This window comes from Argiope bruennichi, chromosome 8 (genome assembly GCF_947563725.1).
Source record: "Argiope bruennichi chromosome 8, qqArgBrue1.1, whole genome shotgun sequence".
NCBI classification, from domain to species: domain Eukaryota; kingdom Metazoa; phylum Arthropoda; class Arachnida; order Araneae; family Araneidae; genus Argiope; species Argiope bruennichi.
The window spans coordinates 95,320,747-95,342,114 of NC_079158.1; the positions used below are offsets into that span (position 1 = coordinate 95,320,747).

The 21,368-nt window shown below is 28.2% G+C and overlaps 1 protein-coding gene across 1 annotated transcript in view; it reads left to right on the forward strand.

The window, feature by feature from the left end:
• The first annotated feature begins 4,265 nt into the window (after window positions 1–4,265).
• Window positions 4,266–21,368, forward strand: part of LOC129981321 (U3 small nucleolar ribonucleoprotein protein IMP3-like) — a 58,803-nt gene continuing 41,700 nt past the window's right edge. Inside the window, exons 1-2 of the mRNA XM_056092112.1 lie at window positions 4,266–4,469; window positions 9,556–9,663. Of these exons, the coding sequence (XP_055948087.1) occupies window positions 4,336–4,469; window positions 9,556–9,663 (242 nt within the window). The 5' untranslated portion in view covers window positions 4,266–4,335. The remainder of the gene's footprint in view (window positions 4,470–9,555; window positions 9,664–21,368) is intronic.

The following is a 21,368-nucleotide window of genomic DNA, read 5'->3' on the forward strand; positions in this document are numbered from 1 at the left end:
CTCCGACATTTTATAGTTAATGACCGGTCTCACACAAATCGGAGGGTCATAGTGGACCTTTTGTGGCATCAAGTAGGAACACAGTAGAGTCGAATCTCAAAGTCACTTTCTTCGAAGAGTGTTGTTTTGACTCATAAGTATATATTTAATTCAATGCCCTTATTTACGAAAGGAAAAAAAAAAAAAAAAAAAAAAAAAAAAAACGAAAGCCATTTATCTGATATGAACCTTAAGACTTAAGGACATAGTCATTTAACAGCAGTCAGAGTTGAATTAATAAATAAGCAAAGCGAGCAATTTCCTAGGAGCCCCACCATTTTTGGGGCGCCTCGAAGCCTTGAGACTTTTTGCAATATTTTTAGAGTAATTTAATTTTGCACTTTAATTGAATTTATGAGGACCATGCACTAGAACTTAATTCAAATTAAACTCAATTCAAATTAAAATCAAGTATTTAATTTAAATTTTGGAATATTACTCCAGCAACATTCCTAACTAAATTAGCGAACCGTAAGTTTTAATTGTAAAAAAATGAATAAAGCCTGAAGACTTTATCAAGGGTTGCCTTCAATTGGGGATTCAAACCAGGGTTTTTTTCTGTGTGGGGTTTTACTTTCGCTCAGATATTGACTCCTCCTAACTCGAAAATCTCAAGTAATTGACATTTTTTTTTGTGAAGAATCAACGTACACAAAGCAAATACATTAAAACCAGACAATAAACAAAATACACAACACCAAACACAAAAGTATTTCAAAATTCTAATCGAAGTAAAACCAAATTCGTACCGACACACACACACACACACACACGCGCGCACGCACACACGCACACACACACACACGCATGCAAAGGCGATTGTCATTCCTTAATTATTTTGCAACTGTAACATTGATGTAACAGATGTAACAGCACTAGCGCGCTCTAAACACAATGCTCCTTCTTTTAAAAGCTTTTGACTCTAAAAAGATTTACTTTATAGTATAGTTTCATAAATATTGCTTATGCTTTTCGTTTATAATTTTCAACAACATTCTTAGTTAACTATCTTTTGTAATTGTTTTTGTAATTCTAAAAAAAAAAAGGAATATATATGTTGCTATATAATTTTTAAAATATTCGATAGCATTATTTAGAATCTGGACTGTATTAAAAAAGTTTTGTCATTTTTTATTTTTACAATTTTGTATAAAATTACTTTCAAATTAAAATTTTTTATACTCTTGAAAACCATATACTGAAACCAAATATCTTGAAAGTGATCCACAATTTAATGTTTAATTATTTCAATTTGTAAAAATTTACTTCTTTTGCAGAGATAAAATCAAAATTAAATAAGTAAAAAATTATCTGACTTTGCAAATTCGGGAGGGATAAAAGAGGGCTCAGGGAGGGCTTAATCCGAACCTAAAAGTCTACAATTAAGTCTGTAAAATGATCAAATGAGGTATCAGAATACAGTTATTTATAATTTAAATGGTAAGATGTACTTATGATTTATTCTTTATTAGAGTAATTTATCTTTCAGACTGAGATTTTTGCGAAAAGGGCTAATAGCATAATTTTTTCCATTTATTTGAACCTTATTAAAATGCTTATTCCAGTTCTTTAAGAAGATTTAGTATTTCAAATAGTATGAAATATTTCTGACTAAAAGTGGGGAAACATGAAAAAAAAAAAAGTAATTATATATTCGAATCTAGAACAGAGAAGAAATCACATCGGGATGGAATTCAGCAGGAAATGAAAAGAAAACATAAACCGGTTCTGTTGAGAATTTGGGCATTTCTTGCATTATGTAAGAAATTTCTCTGACAGTCACCTTGAACGAAATACTTAAAAAAAAAAAAAAAAAAAAAAAAAAAACATATAGATTTCATAATTTAGGTAATTTTCTTTCTCTTTATTTTTTTTAAAAAATTATTTATTACCTTTTGGTCCTCATTGTTTTAGAATTTAAAATTATCTAAATAACATTCCAAATTTTTATTTTGATAATTTTCCCCAAATCTACTTTTTAAAAATAGCTCCACTTCTTTATTCAAGAGCTTTTTTTAAACTGCAAATAATATTTGTAAGAATTTTAAGTGAACACTAATCACCAGGAACAATAATTTAAAATTCAATTTCTTTTATTTTTTTGCTTTTATTTTATTTTATTAAGGCTAATAACAATGTTTATTATTATTAAAAATTATATTATCACGAAGACATTTTTTTTTTCCTCTCACGTCTCTTCCCAATCTATCAAGAAATATTATTCACATTGGAACGTTTCTATAAATTACGAAGCTTTTTTTTTCTAGATAATCAATGCATCTCTACTATTAATAATGATCAAAGTGTGTGAGTGTGTGAATTGACGCTCTACAGGCCACATCGTTTGACCTACAGTTATCAGACTAAGCGCATATATATTTTAGAACGCGGAAATGTGCAACTCGAAGTAATTTTTTTTTCAAATTTTAATTAATTATAAATGAAATGAAATTTTGGTGCTTCGTTGTGGTAACTTTCAAAAATATAACAGTGTAGCACCTCTTTTTCCCCTTGTGGCGTTTACAGACAAGCAAGCAGTTGAACGGGAGACCTGCATCCTGAGGTCGACTTTTTCCTATGCGCAACCCTTGCGCTAACGCCGAATGCTTTCGGTTGGAAACGGTGGAATCCCTACACCATACTGTTTACTTTAACCTAATTTTCTATGTGTGTTTGTAAATTTTGTAGTGTAGCTGTCTGTGTTTGTGTACATTAAAAATATTATATTTAAAACCGAGAAGTTCATTAGAAAATCACACCACACTGACTATAACAGTAAAAAAAAAAAAAAAAAATTCACAGCAACTTAAAATACAAAATATTATCTTGTCATTGATATCAAATTTTTTGTCATATAGTTTTTCTATCTTATTTTGAATAATTAAATATAAATATATATATATTTAGCATATTTTGAAACAATATATTTCATTCTTGAAGTAAAATTCAAACCGTTCACATTGTTGTTACTAATATTTCATCCTGCCGTTTTTCCTTTGATGTGATCAAGTTATGAAGATGAGGTTTATTTTTTCATGTTGAGTAGATTTCTGTATAGAGCATGCTTTTAATAAATTTTTCGATATACAATTAAAGTTTAATTTCAAAATATGCTATTGTAAAAATTTTTTAAGGAGCCAGCAATTTAAAATATTGTTACAAAAGTAGAAAAAAAATTAGGGAAATGTAAAGAACAATGAATAGAACTAAAGGTATTTGAAATAATGCTAAATTATAAGTTTATCAAAATTTGAAGTTTAAAAATATTTTCCTGAGGAAATAATTGAAACTTTTATAAACCATTAATTCCAGAGAATCAACTGATCGCCATACTGGCAGCTAATATAAAATATATAAAAAATATGTAGCTAATTAAAGTTTATGCTTAGAAACTTTTTCAAAAATTTTCAAGAAACATTACACACATCACATACATAAAACAAATCGCTTAATACTTAATAAAGCAGATAGATTTCTAAAAATTTAAGATGGTCAAAAAAAACTTCACGCAATAAATTTTTGGATATTTGCAATAAAAAAAACATGAAATGCTTTCAAAAATGTTATTGAATTTTCGCAAAAATTATAACAAAACTCACGAAAAAAAAAAAAAAAAAAAGGAGAAGAAGAAGAACTAACCTATATATTTTTTTTCTTCTGAAACCCGAAAAGAGAAGATATTTGCTTGGTTATGAAAAAGTTCATTCATGGAAAGTTTCAAAAATTTATTCTAATAACAGTTTTTCCCCTACATATTTTACTTAACAAAATTAAAAAAAAAAAAAAAAAAAAAAAAAAAGGCTTTCATTAAAAAATTATTAATACATTTAAGTTTTCAAATGGTTTACTAAATAATTTCTTTAAATTAACATTGCTTTTGGCAGCAATGGGTTACAGAATTTTATTTAATATTTTCAACGGATTTTATTACAAAAAAGAAAATTAATTTAATTTTTGTTCAAAAATTAAGTATGATAATTACAGAATTAAATTATATATCACAGGTATTTATAAAAGTTTTCTACTAAATATATTTAAAAGATAGTACGTTTTTGATTTGAGAAAAACATTCTCAAATTATTACCTGTTTTAAAGTTCAAAATTAGAAATTGTAATGTCTTTATTGCTCTCACTCATAATTATTCAAACTTCTTTTTGATTTGAGAAGAACATTTTTACCGATAGATGTCATGACAAGCGGCGTTTCCGGTATATTTCGTCTAGATTTCCGGTTTGTTCAAAACAACGTGTTTTCTTGTTATAGTATACCTTGTTTATAGCGGCTATTTTTTAAAAATGAGGAAATTAAAGTATCATGAGAAAAAATTGCTGAAAAAGGTTGATTTCATCAACTGGGAAGTTGATAATAATCTCCATGAATTAAAGATTATGAAGAAATATTATGTGCAAAAACGTGAAGATTACACCAGGTAAGGATAGTACAATTGTTGACATTTGATTATGTGTAATTTTTGCTAGCATAGAATAGGTTATGTATTTTATTTATCTATAAGTGAAATTATAAAATTCGTTATTTCATTTCATGAAACAAATAGATATTCTTTGAAATATTTAATAGATCATCATAAGTTATTTCAAAAAATAACTAAGTGTTCAATGAAATTTCTGTTTTATCAGGGTAAAAATAACATATGTATTTTAATGGTTAATACTTCATTTCTTTCTTCTACCTTATTAATGTTTAATTTAACATATTGTTGATATGCATCTTTTACTAATCAAAACTTTTAGTTATGGTTATTTGAGTAAATTTCTTTGTATAAGTGATGAAAGATCAAAGAAATAACCTTCTTGTTATATTAGATTATAATCTTTATAGAATGATGAAGGTAAAATTAAAAAACTTTGCACAATTGCACCTATTCTTTCCTCATAAATTTTAAAATTATCAGCATTTCAGTTGTAAGCTTAAGTCATTTTCAACTTCTTGAAGTAAATTTAATGAATTTATTTAATTTTGAAATAGAACAATGAAATTTCTGATAATTACAGATATATTTATGCAGTGATTGTCTTAAAATAGAAGAAGACAGGGTAATATTTCTTTCTAGCCTTTACTAAAATATTAATATAATTTTGATACGATATTTATTAGCAAATGCTTTTCATGTAATGTTGATTCTTGAAATATGGTAAAATTTATATTATTACATTTATTATTATCTTTTTTTAATTAAATATATATTACCTAATACTAATGGCCATTAAAGAAAGCTTCTCCGAGCATCTGAATTTTACCTAATTCCTTTCAACTATTCTGTTTATGTTTTTGCACCTGCCGTAGTTAAGGTTTATGATTCCTCGATGGGCTTTATATACAACAACTTGACTTAACTTGCAAAACATTTTAAACCAAGAAAAATAAGAAATAATGCATGCCTTTTTCTTTTTTTTTTGCATTTTTTAGTAATTTTGATTATTGAAGTTTATGAAACATTTTTAAATATGAGTTGGGAAAGAAAATTTACACTTCTTATCATTGAATCTATTCTATTCTATTCAATGTTTATTTTTTTCACAGATGCTTACTAACGATAATATTTTTAGGTAGTTACATATTAACCGCATTATATTGATGAACCTTAACATTAACAACATGCCATTGGCAAATATAATCAAATTTTAACTATGAAATTTAACTAATTAACAAATAATATTATCTAATATAACAAATTTTAACTATTACTTAACAATTCATTTGGTGATTCATCATTGGGATGTAGTTGGTTGCAATAAACTGTGAAAACTTTTGTGATTATTTTAGCAGTTAATTGCTGGCATGATATTAATATACATAAATACTAATTTTTATTAATTTCTAGTGCAGAAGTTATGAAATTTATGAATGCTAGCTATCTTATAATTAAATTTAGCTTATGAAGCTAAAATTAATTATAAGTTATGAAAGAACTTATAATTAATTTTAGCAACTGGCTGTTTAATGAATAGCTTCTGACATTTAGAGTTAAACAAATTTTGTGCTATTATACTTTTTTCAGTGAACTGTTAAATATATTTTGATCGATTGTATAGAATTTAATTTGTTGGTTGAGAAAGGTACTGATGATGTAAATTTACAGTTTGTTGTTGAATATTTATTGCCCATAAGATCAGAGAATAAAACAAAAAAGGGCAAATCGGAATAATCGTGAATAATAAGTACAAAGTGTATATTTTGTTCCAAATGTATTCTAAAGAGTCGAACATCAATATATTTGTGAGTATATCTGAAAACTGACATTAAGTGAAATGCTTTGAATTTTTTTTGGTATTTACATATTTGTGTAACTGATTTAAAATTTAATTAATTTTCGATATACAATCTGATTCTATTACGTTATTCATTTTTCAGCTGTTAAATATCAATATTTGAAACTCTAAATATATATTGGATATATTATAAATATCAAAAATATATTAAATTAAAATAATTAAAAATATTGTCAGTAAAAACAATCAAACCCAGTCTCTGAGAAATTTTATGTTGATCCATTTAATTCGTTTTTGCTGTTTAAATTTTTTTAATCTTTGCTTTTAAAATGTCTTGAAAACTGCATTATCTTTGAAAATATACGTTCTGTGATCTATTTAAATTGGCTTTGAATAGTTTTGAAGAATTTAACATCTTTTCATCACAGTGCTAAGTTATTTTCTTATTGGTATGCTTTTTGTGTTAATTTTTTTGTGCTATTTGTATGTTCAGAAATTTCGTCATAGTACATTATCTCAGATTATTCCTTTATGAGCTGTATTAACTTGTTCATGGTTGTAGACATTTGTGTACTTCCATTTGTTATTAATGGGAACATACATTTTTTAAATGTGCATACTTAGGCATCGGTATTTTCTTCATAGTTGTTTACTGTTCACTTTTATAATCAACAAAATATTCTTTCCTCAAATTTCTTATATATGGGGCCTGATTAAGATTTATAGGGGCTCTTAGGCAATACAAGTTTTGGGATCTATCTCCAGTTTTGCTTTTTCAAAATACTTATTTAATTTTAATCTCTATACAAGCTATTTTTAAATAAATATTACTATCTACTCAAATAAAAAAAATTATTTCTTTATAAATTGCTTTCAAGAGAATTTGTATAATTAAAAAATAATGTAATTTTGAATAAAAGAAGTTTTTTAAAATTATAATTTTTAAACTCATTTTAAGTATTTGAATGTAAATTTTGTGGAAATGTTTTACAAGTCATTTTGGCAATTGAAGAAAAATTTAGTTTACAATGATCTTTATATAAGGTTGATAATATAAAAAAATCCTACACATAATACTCTTAAATTTGAAAAATATTTGACTCTAAATTGACTAAGTTCAAGTATTTTGCAGTCATAAATCAAATGCAAGTAAAAAATTAGGTAGTCTGGAATATCACAAAAATATCAGTAAAACTTACCCCCACCCTCCCCAAAGTTACAGGACCCTAGGCAAATGCTTTCTTTGCCTACTTGATAATCCAGCCTTGCTTATTTTCTACCTAAAGGTGTCATATATACATTGAACTATATAATTTTAAAGAAATATAGCTATTTGATTTAATTCAATCAGGCTGTGTGGCATCATAGTTTTGTTCCTGTCATTTCTGTTATGAAATGCTTCTGATCTATGATTCCAGCCAATTTCATGGGTGCCAGATTGGTCTTATTATTTTGAAAAGTTTTTGGTTTGTAACCACTTATCATCAGATATCGTTTTCACTTATTGAAAGGTAGAATCAAATTTTGCTTTAAATTTGAGGAAATTTGATGTTAAAATACAAAGTACTAATGCCAAATTTTATTCAGGTTGCTCATTTTTTTTTTTTATTTTTTTAAACTAATGTTTTCACTAGTTAAAAATAAATTAGATAATTTTGTAGGCAAATAGTATATTGGTAGATAGATTTGAATTTCAAAATTTAGCATATATTTATTGTGTTGGTATGCATACCAAATGTTAAATTTCAGTCTTCTAGCTTGTTGTGACTTTAAATTATCCTATTCTCATATATTTGAATTGACAAACAGTTTTTAAATTAATGACTTTAATCTGAAATTTCATAAACCGATCCATAATATTTGTTTAATGATTATATGCCAAATTTTATCCCTCTAGCCTGTTGCAAAGTTTTTGCATACTTACTGATTGACATAATTATTTTAGTAGTTTTTTTGGATTCACTGAAGTTTAAAATGTGCAGATTCTTCTAAGTTGTGATGTTGAATTTTATAAATGCATAGAATATTTTTTTTTCCTTCTGTTATTTTTAAATCATATATATATATATATATATATATATATATATATATAATAAAAAAAAATTCTATCCACTGCTTTGAATGAACTCCAATCCATTTTTTTTGTATTTCTTCTGATATTAAAATGATAAATGGTTGCCTGGGTTAAAAGTTAAACTTCAATGCCTTGATATTTTTCTGTTATTGGATATGATGTACTTTTGCATAAGTTTGAATTGTATTTAGTTATTCAGAAGCATTTACTACATTAGAAGGAGGCTAAAATTTGCTAGCCCCAAACAATATGCAATGAATAATTTTACTATCTGTGGTCCAATCAATGTAATAGTTTAAATATAAAGAATTAATAAACTTTTTTATTCCATAATAAATAAGGTGATTATAATTATTTCATTATAATTAAGGTGTGATAACATTTAATCATATAAACATTAATGGGGAAAATTTTATTCTTTGAAATTGAAACTTTTAAGGACATATTTATTTTTGTATCATATTTTTTCGTGATAAATATAGAATTTGTTTCTGATTACATATGAATAAAAGAAATAAAAATTCAAACCAGTTCAATTTGAAATCAATATTTTGAAGCTAGGATTTCTGAATTTTCTAAATATTTTCTGACTAGGCTTGGGAACATTCAAATATTTGTATTTGAAGTACATCCAATTAGCTTAGGCATTTAAGTAAAGTTGTTCCCAACCTATGATTAGCTAGTGACTGGGGAGAAGCTTAACCCCTCTCTTCACATACTGGAAATAATTTATGTCAAAAGTTTTATTAGTTAAATCACTTTACTATTCTAAGTTTTCCTGTTTTGGCAAAGTGAGCTTTGATAGTTTGGTGTGAGAAAAAAATGCAAATTAGTTTTTTCTTCTTTCAAATTTGTCAAAATAATTCGAAAATGACTCATTTAAGAAGGTCGAAGAAAGAGGATTGTGGTAATGTATTCAGAGACTATGCACATTCATAAGAAAAATTTTATTGAAATCTAGCTAAACAAATATTTGTCTTAGCTGCATGATTTTCATATGATACTGTAGATTAACCTCAGGTAATTAAAGTTACAGAAATTAAATCTTGAGAAACTAGAGAAAACAAAACCTGCTGCACAATTCTGAAGATAAGGTGACATTTAAATTTAAGTGGTTTGAAAGTAATTAATTTCAAAATAGGGTGAAAACTAATTTTATTATATGTATATAATATAATAAAATTAGTTATAATAATATATATATTTTTTAGATACAACAAATTAGCTCGGAAAATACGAACTCTAGCACGTATGATCAAGGATTTGGATATGAAGGATCCCTTTAGAAAAGAAGCTGGTGATCGATTCCATACTCTTCTGTAAGTAGCATTATTTGCTTTTGTATTTTTCTATGTACTTTAAAAATGAGAATAATCTTGGTCTAATTCTATCTTTTCTTAAAACCTTTGTACCAATGGTTTTTTTTAATTTTTTTTTTTTTTTTTTTTTTTTTTTTTTTACCCTTGTACCATGTTTGCTTGCATTGAATGCATATTTTATAAAAAATGATCCAAAATCAATAAAGTGTAGTATGTTCCTGAAGAAACTTTTTAAACTTTTTATTTTTGTACTGTTACTATTATAGCAGTAGTGATAAAATTTGTCAAAATTAGTAAATTATTAATAATTCTAGGAGTGGATATAAGTAATGTAAAAAAAAAAAATATGAAACTGTAGCTGATATTTAAGAAAACCGGGTATTGCTTTCATTCCATAAACCAAAAACAAAAGAAAAATAAGAAAATATTTTATATCTGAAAGAAAAATTGAGATTTTAAGGCACTCCCTCCCCCCTCCCCCCAGATCTTAACACCTGTAAAATAAATCTTTAACTAAAGTTAAAATGAGGGAGGGGGGATATCTAATTACTGGAAATACCCTAATTTGGCTCATACAGATGGTTGTTAAATTTTAGTAGAAAATGAATTATTTTTATTGCTTTCAGATTTTTAATTTGTTTGATTTGCTGCGAAAGAAGAGGATAAAATGTCTATCTGCATAGTTAAAAAAAAAAATGATAAATATATTCAATATATGAAAGCACTAATTTTTCCAATATGCATATTTTGATAAAAATATACAAAATATGCATATGCTGAAGAAAGTGATATTTCAGTTTGGTTGAAAACTTGACCTCTTAGATTAATAATTTGATTATTTGAAAAGTTAATGCACATAAGTAAAAGTAAAGAAATAAGTTTCTGAACTTTTTTTCATCTAATTAAAATTAATTTCCCATTTGAATAAATAGGATTTTCGACTTGCAATTCTTTCATCAAGGAAACTAAGCTTAGGATCAACCCACATTAAACTACTGAGATTATATTTTTACATCGTTTGGTGATGCTATTCTTTTAGCATGAAAATATATTCCTATGCATTACTTTATACAAAAAAAAACAGAAGAAAACTGTCCTAATTTAAAAATAATGTTATTTCTATGTCTTTTGGTTATACTAAATATTTAAGGAAAGTGAAATATTATTAGTCTCAAAATAGGAGTTCTTCAAATGCCTGTGCGTAGAATGACTGATTTTGAATAAATAAGAAGAACTAAGAAACAATTTTTAATATTAATGTTTACTTACAGATTTGTTCGTGCAAATTAATTATTTTGAAAGGAATAAAGTGTGTGAATTTCATTTTCATATATTTTTGTGTAATAATACAGCACTCAAGTTTAAAAAGCTTGAGAAACAAACAAACAAAAAAAGATTCTTAAAAGAATGCATTATGCTCTCAAATTACTGTATATGATTTGAAAGGGGAAAAAAAAAAAAAAAAATGAGATGTCTGAAATTTTTTAATTGTTTTTTTCTTTACTTTTCAAATTTATAGCATATCATATAACCACAATTTTGTGTATATTGAGGGGTGGTGGTGTAATCTTTAATTTTTTTGTTATTTTGTGGTTAGTTGTTTAAAAAAATTAAATAAAACCTCTATATGACTGTTTTAAATAAGCAAGTAAAAACATTTTAAAATTATTTATTAACACTTATGTACAACTTGTAGTTTTAATAATCTGATAATTAACTTTTCTTCAAAGTCTTTTGTCTATCATTTATGGATAAATAGACACTGTTTTTTTAATTACCAAATACATAATTTTTTGGTTCCAATTTTAATAATCCATTTGGATATTGGTGATTGCATTTTCATTAATTTATCCCTGAATAATGATCTGGTGAAATATGAAAGAAGCTGATTGTATTATTTGAGCTGTAAGATAATGTTTCATCTATTATTTCTATATTATTTTATTTCTATATTATTCTATATTTTTTTCTTTCCTTCTGATTTTTTTAAAAATCTTGCATACATATCTTATAACTAAAATTTTACAGAATTTAGATTTTTTTTAGTAATCTTAGGAATTGACCTAGGATTTTTTAAAAATTTATTCTTTCATATTTGTTGAATGTATATATGTTCTATCTTGACTTTTAAATCAAAATGTAAAATATTTTATTCCTTGTAGAATACTTCTGTGATATTTTGTGGTTTCTTTCTTTCCTAAAAGTGGGAAGGCCAAAAAATAACCTAAGAAAGAAAACTGTGTAGTAAAGTTTTATTAATATTTCTCTATAAACAAATGCGCGCGCGCGCGCACACACACACACACACACTTTAATAGTAGACTTGATAGTTATCTGTACATGTATAAATGTTTTGGTAACGAAATTTGATAATATATTCAACTTGAATAGCTGAAATATTTCAATTTTTAATAGTGAATGTTTATTCTGTTTTAAAAGAATAAAGACAAATGTTTTAAGTTGCAGTAATATATTGAGGCTATTTTTGGAACTAATTTTGCAGTAATCTCATTACAGAATTATTAAATTTCTCTTCTATAATTGTTTCTGTATTTCTAAATTTTCTGTTTTCCCTTTTAATTCATTTGTGTTTCAAGGAAAATATTTGGATAAATCAGTTTAATTTGTAACTGTATTAAGTTATTTAACTGTTGTATTGCAGTTTGTCTTTATGACTGTATAAAACAGTTATTAATTACTTAAGGGAATGGGTAGTAAGAAATAATTGTAAATATGTAATTGCAGACTCTGAAAATATTTGGGTAAGTGGATGGGAAAATTGCTAAATGTGCTGTTGTATTTCCCAAATACACATTATTAAAATTGTAAAGGATTTGAATATTAAATATCTCGGATCTTTCTTGGTGCAGACAAATTTTTACTTTTTCTAAATGGATTATGCATATGAATGTGTTTACTTCCATAATCTCAAGCGAATGAGAATGAAGTACTAAGTAAGTATTTATTTCCATTTCCTATTTATTCTCAAGTTAGAAAATATTCATATGCGTATTTTGATAATACCAGATTTAAGGTGAGACTTACGCATCACACAAACAAAAATGCATGATATGCTTTACACCTACATTTCTTTTCCATAAAAATGATTTTTTGTTTAAATCATACTTTATTAGTTTACTAAATCTTAATAGAAAGCAACGCCTACCGACGCATCTCTGTTTCGAAAATTTCCAGAACCTTCAACTTGTCTGTGCTCGGCATATTACCATCCTGAAAACTCAGTTAAAAAAAAATCATTTATAGCGAGGGTGGAGCCTTGTCTAAGTCCAGAATAATCACAATGGAAATAAGTCTTAACGTAGTGCATATGGCGTCTGTAGGCAAGTAGTCATTTCTTCCACGATGTCTTCTGTATCTGCTTACCCTACTTGGAAAAAAAATTACTAATGCCTGCAAAGAAGTGCAAAAAGAAAAATAATGTAATGATTGCTCACCCCGGGTGGTGATGCGGTTTTCATGGGTAGCCACCGCTGTGCACTGATTGCCCATAGACACACCCCGCTTCTAATTATATTGACTGCTGCCTCGATTTGAACCGTGGGCTAATGTTTGGTCTCCTCTGGGAGAGCATGAGTTTTGCGCTAATCCGACTTTTAACTTGGAATCCCCGTCTTTAATGTTCGTGTATAACTATTGGTGAGCTTTCTGACAATGGGGCTGGAATTTTGCTCTGCCGAGTGCCTTCCAGTTAGTTTTAGCGATCCATTTTTTTAATAGTCAATGTGTTGATTGTTAGGTTCGTCATTTTTTTTTTTTTTTACTGCACCAGTTGAAATTTATTTGAACTTCTGTGAATAAATCGCTAGACGCTTTTAAAATTTGATTAATTTTTTTTAAAGTATGATAACTTACAGAAGTATTTGTTTTGACCTTCGTGTTGTAGCTGTTCTGGGATTTTTTTCTCGTCTATTTGTATTAGAAGTAAATGAGTTTAGAATTTCAATCAGTTCAAATTAGGGTAGAAAGAGATCCCTACCCCTATCCCTGTTCCCTACCCCTCTTCATTATCCAGAACAGGATATCCTTCCTAATTTTAATTTTAATTATTGCATGTGCAGTTTTTAAGTAGCAAATATTATGGCAAAATGAAATAACTAAATATTTAACTGTGTATCAACTTCAGACAGTTGATTTTAGTGCCTTGCAAGTAAAAAAAGTAATAATAAAACTAATACTAAACTTACATAAAATGATTTAAAAGAATCGTAATTTTTTAAAAACACTTCTTTGCTATTCTGTCATAACGTTTTCTAAGCATTTAACTTATGAATTAGCCAAGGAAAAAAAAAAAAACACTAATTAGCAGTGAATTTGTAAACATGAATATATAATATGTAGGAATATATAATATGTTCTAAAATTTAAATGATACTTGATTTTCATTTGAATAAGTTCGAGTATGTGGCCCTAATAAATCCCTTGGGCAATTGTGTACTTTGTCTATTTCGTTATTCAGTTTTAGTTAGTAAGTAATTATTTTAATTTTATAAAATGTATGTTTGAAAATATATATCTGTTTTCAGTTACTGAAATTTTAAATGAAAATTTTCATTAAATGACTTGTACTAGAATAGAAAAATGATTATGCCTGTAAATTCTTTAGTATTTTAACGTATTTCCCTGCTTTTTTCTCATTCTGAATTTTTAGTTTGATATTTTTTTTATTGACAATTATGCTTATCGAGCGGAAATATCTATTATAAATTGTATTTTTGAGAGTACAATGAAATGCTGTTTCTGAAACTTCTTTCGAAAATGGAGATTGATAAAGGGCACGCTAACATTGATGATTTATCCGAAAATCCTTTTTTAGAAAATAAAAACTATTGAAATCAGTATAGTGGTGAACTGGAGGACTCTCTCTGTTTTTCCCCATTGTGAATGTACAGTAAGTTAGTGTTTTTGAAACTTTTTTTTGATGACCATTTATGACATCCAAATGTGACAAACTTCGATATCAGATAAAAACCGTAAAATCGGACCAGTGGTTGAAATGATGCCTTGTTCATTGATTTTTCATTGTTGTTATAAATATATGGATGCATGTTTTTTTTTATGTATGTTGACTTTTTTAAAACAAAGACCCGCTTTCTTTAAATCATTTTTGTATTCGGAACTATCCATTTTCAGAACATAATATTGCTTTTCCATTTCCTCCTTTTCGTGATATGTGCAACTTCAATGAAAATGCGCGTATCTCACTAACATTTCATTTCATTTCCATTACATGTATCTCCTTTGTCACTTTCACTCTGCTATAGCATATAATTTCATCATATTCATTCCAAATTGATCGAATCATTTTTTTCTCTCAACGAAGTGATCACCAATAAAAAGAACGAATAACCCTTGGAAAAAAAAAAAAAAAAAAAACTCATTTTCTTGCAAGAGAGAGAGAGAGAGGTTACAAAGGCTTAAAACTTTTTCTTTCTTATTTATTTCCTCCACTCTCTGGAAATTAGCCATACACGCCGCTAAACGCTGTGTATGGGTCTTTAGATTAGTGTGCCGCCTCCGGGTCGGCCTGCCGCTATCTCCGGGGAGCGTGAAGCCGAGAGTGTTGCCCTTCGTGATGAGTGGCACGCCGTGCCACTTTCCCATAACCTCCCCGATCGTCTCTCTCTCCGGTAGCTGGAGAAGACGCAGTCGTGATCCATGGGCATCCGGGATCCCCGGATTGTCCGATTCAGAACCCAGGGAACGGTCCCATATTGAGGATGAGGAAGCGAGTGCAGCACGCACTGATGTTTTTTTCGGTGGGAAATTATCTGGCCTTGCATTTGGAACTTGGCTAACAGTGAGATTTATTTTTATCGGTTTCTGCATACTCAGTTAACCTCCTGTGTGTCTTAATTTAATTTTTATTTATTTATTTTTTTGTACAGGAAGTATACAAAGAGAAAGATTTGTAATCAGCAAACAATTTGATCTTGGTATTTTAATGAATCTTTACATTTTAGACTTCCCTGTGTGTAAAAATGACGAAGCTTAGCGAATTGAAAGACAAACCATCATTTGATATTGTGGATTTCATTTATCTTAATATAAAGCCTCTTTCAATTCAGACATCAACATTAACAGTATTTATATTGTGATCCTCCATTTAGAGTGTTTAGAAACATGCTTTCTTCCTTTGAATAATGAGTTGTCTTCCTGATGAAAGGAAAAGCTGTTTATATAAGTAGAGATAGAAAAAAAAAAAAAAAAAAACACTTTTTAAAGATTTTTAGTACGAAGCAAATGTAAAAACCGTAATTTGAAATTAACTAATTATACGAAAAAAAAAAAAATAATCTACAGTTCATCCTAAAAAGGCCTTGTCTAAATCTTTTGAAAAATTATTCATGAATCCTGTCTTAAAATTTCTTTTCTTCTGAAACATTTTGATCTTATTTATATGGACTCTTGTCGGTATGTGGATTCTCATAAAATAATTCATCATTTAATGTAATAACTATATTAATCTATTCTATACAGTGTGTAACATTAATGCTGTTTTTGAAAGCATTTACAGCTTGTATGGTTGATTACACATGTAGAAGATAATATACCATTCATCTCACAGAGAAATCGAATGTTTACACACACTTTGGTAAAATCACCATCCTTTATTTTAGGTTAATTGTATTACCTAAACTATTACATAGGTAAAGTTTGAAATGAAAACAGACTAAATTCTTGTTTTATTGTTATTCCGTCATCGAATGAAGAAGAAAGGAAAATCGACTTAAATCCGCTGTGTATATAACCAGTCTATCTGTTCGCTGATTTAAGATTAAATGCCATTTTATTAAGATATCTTATGGTTCGATTTGATTGTAGATGGCCTGTCACATTCAACAAGTAGCTCACATTTATTTTGCTCCTGTAATGTCAGTTTGGATATTTATAGTTGTTAATACCTTTAAATTTCTTTATTTATACTTTTCTTAAATTATTTTTTATTTTCAATTTTTGTTATGGTTATTATTATTATTTTTCCTTTTAAATTGTGAGAAGAAAAGCAAGGAATTTTAGTCCTTTTTTAATGCATCATAATCAATATTTTGATCTTTGATAATTTTACTTTTCGATTTTCACTTTTTTTTTTAGTACTATTATTTTTTCGTTTTTCTTCTTGTATAAAAAGATTAATTCTGACCATTTTTACTTTCATAGAATTTTTACCCGAACCCTCATTGCACAACTATAGAGAGGCTGGTAGATTCACGATTTTGCGTGGATCGAGCTGATATCGTACATCATAGCCCCCCTAAAATGACTACCCCCCCCACTCTTCCTAGTAGTAATGAACTCTAAATCTTTTTTTTCTGGAACCAATCGACGATATACCTGTATACAAACGACTAAAATGCCCGTCCGATTTAGGGGGTGGACTTTTAGCAAAACCCCCAACTTCACGCCGCGAATCGGATTTCAGATAACGAAAGTTGCCTTCAAAAGGCACGACTATTCTGTACCTCCCTGTAGGTACCGTTGGGATTGTTTTTTTCTTTGGCTCTTGGGTAGTTTACTGGGTACTTCGCAGTCACGTTTTTACTACGAAGACATTAATATATGTTTTGGGCAATGTCACGTTTTATCACCCTTCCCCCCTTCTGGAGTTTACGATGCTCCCCCATTTTTGTTATGGGGCGGAGAGATTGTTGTTGTAATTTCATAATTAAGAGCGCGTTTTAGTGACGCTTTCTGAAGTGGTGAAACTAATCGGCACCTGTTAAAGAAACAAGTAGGACTTCATTTATTAGGGAGGGAATGAGGGGAGGGGATGTTGTGGTTGAAAAAGTGCTGATTTATGTCCCTCAGTGCTTTGGCGTTTTTTGTATATATTGAGATTAAAATGGTAGCAAAAAAAGTCATTTTTTTTATTGCTGTTTATTAGCTGAATATGTGTAAACAGGATCACAGTTTAGCTACTAGTTTAAGTTTTTAAGTTTTATTAAACTTAATAGTATTTTATTATTTGAAATATGCTGCCAGGACTGGCCTTTAGCCAGTAGGACCGTGTCAGAATTCAGGCTATCCCCCCCCCCCCACCCATTCCACAAAGGTCTAAGAATTTTAAATTACTTTAATCAAATTTGGAAAAAGTTTATGCATACAGTCTTTTTCTTCTTCTTCCACCTTTCTCCCTCTCCTTAGCAACTGGTTAAATCGACCTTCTAGATTTTTTTCAGCACAAATTTATTTAACACAATTAATTGGAAAAGTCAGAATTTTTTACAGGTATATTATAATAAAAATAAAACGAAAAAGGAAGTGACTTCATTCTTGAAAATAATATAATGAACTAAAGAAATTTTTTATCCTCATTATTATTTATTTATTTGTTTTTTAAAATCTGTCATGTTTTTAAGTTATTATAAATTTAAAAATCTAAATAAATAAATAAAAAGCAAAAAAATTATAATTATCTACACGTGATGCAAATTTCGTAGAAATCATAACGGTTAACTAATATTGCTTTTCAAATGGACTTTGTGGTTACTTTATGAGCAGGTTAAATAAAGCTCACAAAATAAAAAATTTCCTTCTATTTATTATTTTCCAACAAATTAAATATTTCGTGTCTTATTAGAAAAAACGCTTAAAATAATTAATAATGCTCGGGGCAAATTTTTTGAAAAAAAAATGGATTTTTAATGTTTTTTTTTAAAATTATTTTTAGATCCATTGCCAATCATGAACACGAAAATAAGAAGAAAGTGTTTTTATATAGGTATAATATTTTCTTGAGAAACAGGGGTGTTTGTAGTAAATTTTAATGACATTTGACCAAAATGATTAACTCTCTATGCTAAATTGTAATACCGCAATCGTGACTGTTTTTGCTTACAAGTTATAGAGTTTTATAATATACGAAATAACCAAAAATCTAAGAAAAATTTGAAATGTTAGTAAGTTAAGGAAGAAATTGGATATAAATATACATTTTCCCCATTAATTTAAACTAAATTTTGATATAAACACCTATAAATGAAAAAAATATTTCACTGACAGTAAAACTTTTGTTTCATTTCATCGCCCATGTTATTTAAAACTTATATTGTAACTTTCGGGCAATTAGCTCTATTAGGTTTTGAGTTACTGTGTTAATGGTGATGATTTTTTATGAAAAACGAAGTTTTGTGAAAACAGCTGTTAAATATTTCCTTTGATTGGAAAACGTATTCCTATGGTCACTGGAGTTATAAAGTTCTGACAGTGATAGATCTGGCCTTCTTTTTTCTTTCCCTTATTTTGTTGGGCAAAATTTTCATTGAATTTTGCTTTTGGCAGATTATACTTTCGGAATCCTTAATTGGCTCATTTTCAATCAAATTGTTTAAAACTTCTAATACGACTTTATAACCTAAATAAATTAAAGCACACTATAAATGACCCTGTTTGCATTGATTTTAATTTTGGAGAATACTGTTTCGGAGTTTCATAACTTGTAATTAATTGTACATTCACATCGTAATTGGTGGTTCGATAATTTCTTAAAAGCAGCCTTTTTTATGTCTATTATATGTTGTAAGGGTCCTGCCACTCAATCCTTGGAAGCTTTGCTTGTTGATACTTGCTCTAACCATTAGCACCTTTATGACATTGTCAATGCAACAGCGAAGAAACACTACAGTAAAAACATTTTGGAGATTTTGTTGCTATGAATTATGATTCCGCCGTAATTTTTCTACTTATTGATGTTGCGATAGGCCAGTTTTCCTTTTCCATTGAACCCTTTTGTAGTTTTCTTTTTCTGAAAAAGAATTTCAACTTTTTGCCATGCATGCCAAATACATTTCAAATTTATTTTTCAAAATTCGCATCATTAATGTCTTTTTTTGTATTATATGATAAAAAGGCAGAAAACAGTAAAATATTGCAATTTTAAAGGCAATTTCTGTTTTCAAATTGTTATTTCCTGTTTTTGTTTCAGACAAAGCATGTTATAGTCACTGTAACTTTTTTCTCTCTCAATACTCTTTTAAAATAATGGTACACGGTTGTGAAAAAAAAAAAAAATGATATACAAAAAAAGGGGTGGAGAGAAAAAGTTAAAACAGTTTTTCGGTAAATTGGCGGAAATCCTTGTAGGATAGCTTAAATTCTTGTTTTGCTTGCTGATATTAAATGATTTTATTGAATGAAAATAAAAACCGACGGTCACATGGAGATAAAGTAAGATTTTGTTTCTAGAAATTAATTCGATAAAGCCTTTAAATTTACTCTTCCTCGTTTCATTTCAGCTAGTGATTAAAATTTACCCCTATTTTCTGCACTGAAACAAATTTTGAATGTTCATCGCGAAATATTTTTTTCTTTGCGAAGCATAACGAAGTCTGGTGCAATGAACTCACAGAAATTGAATAGTATTTTTTACATTTAAGTGTTTTAAATTCCTCTTTACTTTTTCGTAATCAATCTCTCCTTTCATTACATTCAGCATCACTGACTTTTTGAATAGTCTTACTTAGTCAAAAGAGATGCGTTTTCTTTTTCTTTCATCTAAAATCTGAAGTTTCAATAAAAGCAGTCTTCTAAGTTTCTAATCAAGTTTTTTTTTAAACCTTCGTCTTTATCAATGCGTCAGTTTATTGACAGTCCTCAAGACGTGAAAGGAAATTTTTTCCTTTTTCTTTTTAAAGAAAGGGTATTTGAAGCCACTCTGGGAAAACAAATATCTGCAAAAACTGAGGAAATTGATCCTTTGCCGACGGGTAGAATTAAAGTAAAGAAAAACCGATAGGATCGGGTTTTATTTCTAGCCGCTTCGCGAACTCCTCCCATCAATTTATTTTTTCGTTAATTTCGTTATTCCACTAAAGGACGGGAAAAAAAAAAGAATATTTTCAAAAGAACTCCGAAGATTTGGTGGCAACGAATTGAACAGCAACGCTGTGTCACCACTGCAGACAATCGTCCTCTTTTATACAGACACGTGCAAACCCTGACACTTCGATTTTTTTCACAATAAAATGTCGTCTGCGAGTTCGTGTCATTTAACACTTCTACCAGATCACGTACGTCAAGCTGGCTCATAATGCTTACTTTGTATGAACTATCGTTGGATCCTAGTTGGGGGAAAATGCATGGAAAAAAAATGGGCCCATTTTCATTTGAGCAATTCTTCAATAGGCTTCTAGATTCAATGCCGTCATAGCTCGTCTTATATTTACTTTTTTATTAATTATTCTACTTGTTTTTAATTACTCCTTTACAAGCGTTTCTGGATAAGATGTTCTTTGAAATGTTTTTATTCATGTAAAAAAAGTTGTTTTGCTGTTGCGGATCTGGTTTCTTGAGAAAAACAATGCTGCTTTTGATTCGGCAGTTGTGAGAAAGCCTACATGAAAACCGTTGAAGTCAGAGATCGTTCTCTTTGGCAAATACTACATCACGCAAAAGATGAACATTTTTGTTAGAGTAAACCACTAATTTAAAAAAAAAAATATTCTTATGAAAGCATGTTTTTATTTAATAGTAAAAGTATGTGCTCTGTTAAATGCTTGTTTTTGTTTTTTTTTCCATTACATAAAGTAGTTTTAAGTAAGAAAAGCAAATGAAATAAAAGTTAATAGATACATCCCATTGTTTTCAGTTTGGGTGATTGTTTTCGGGCCCCCCCCCCCAAGAATCACGCTCTTCCATTAAAAGTCTGATAGGTGTTGCATATTCAAGCATTTCAACTTTATGCCCTT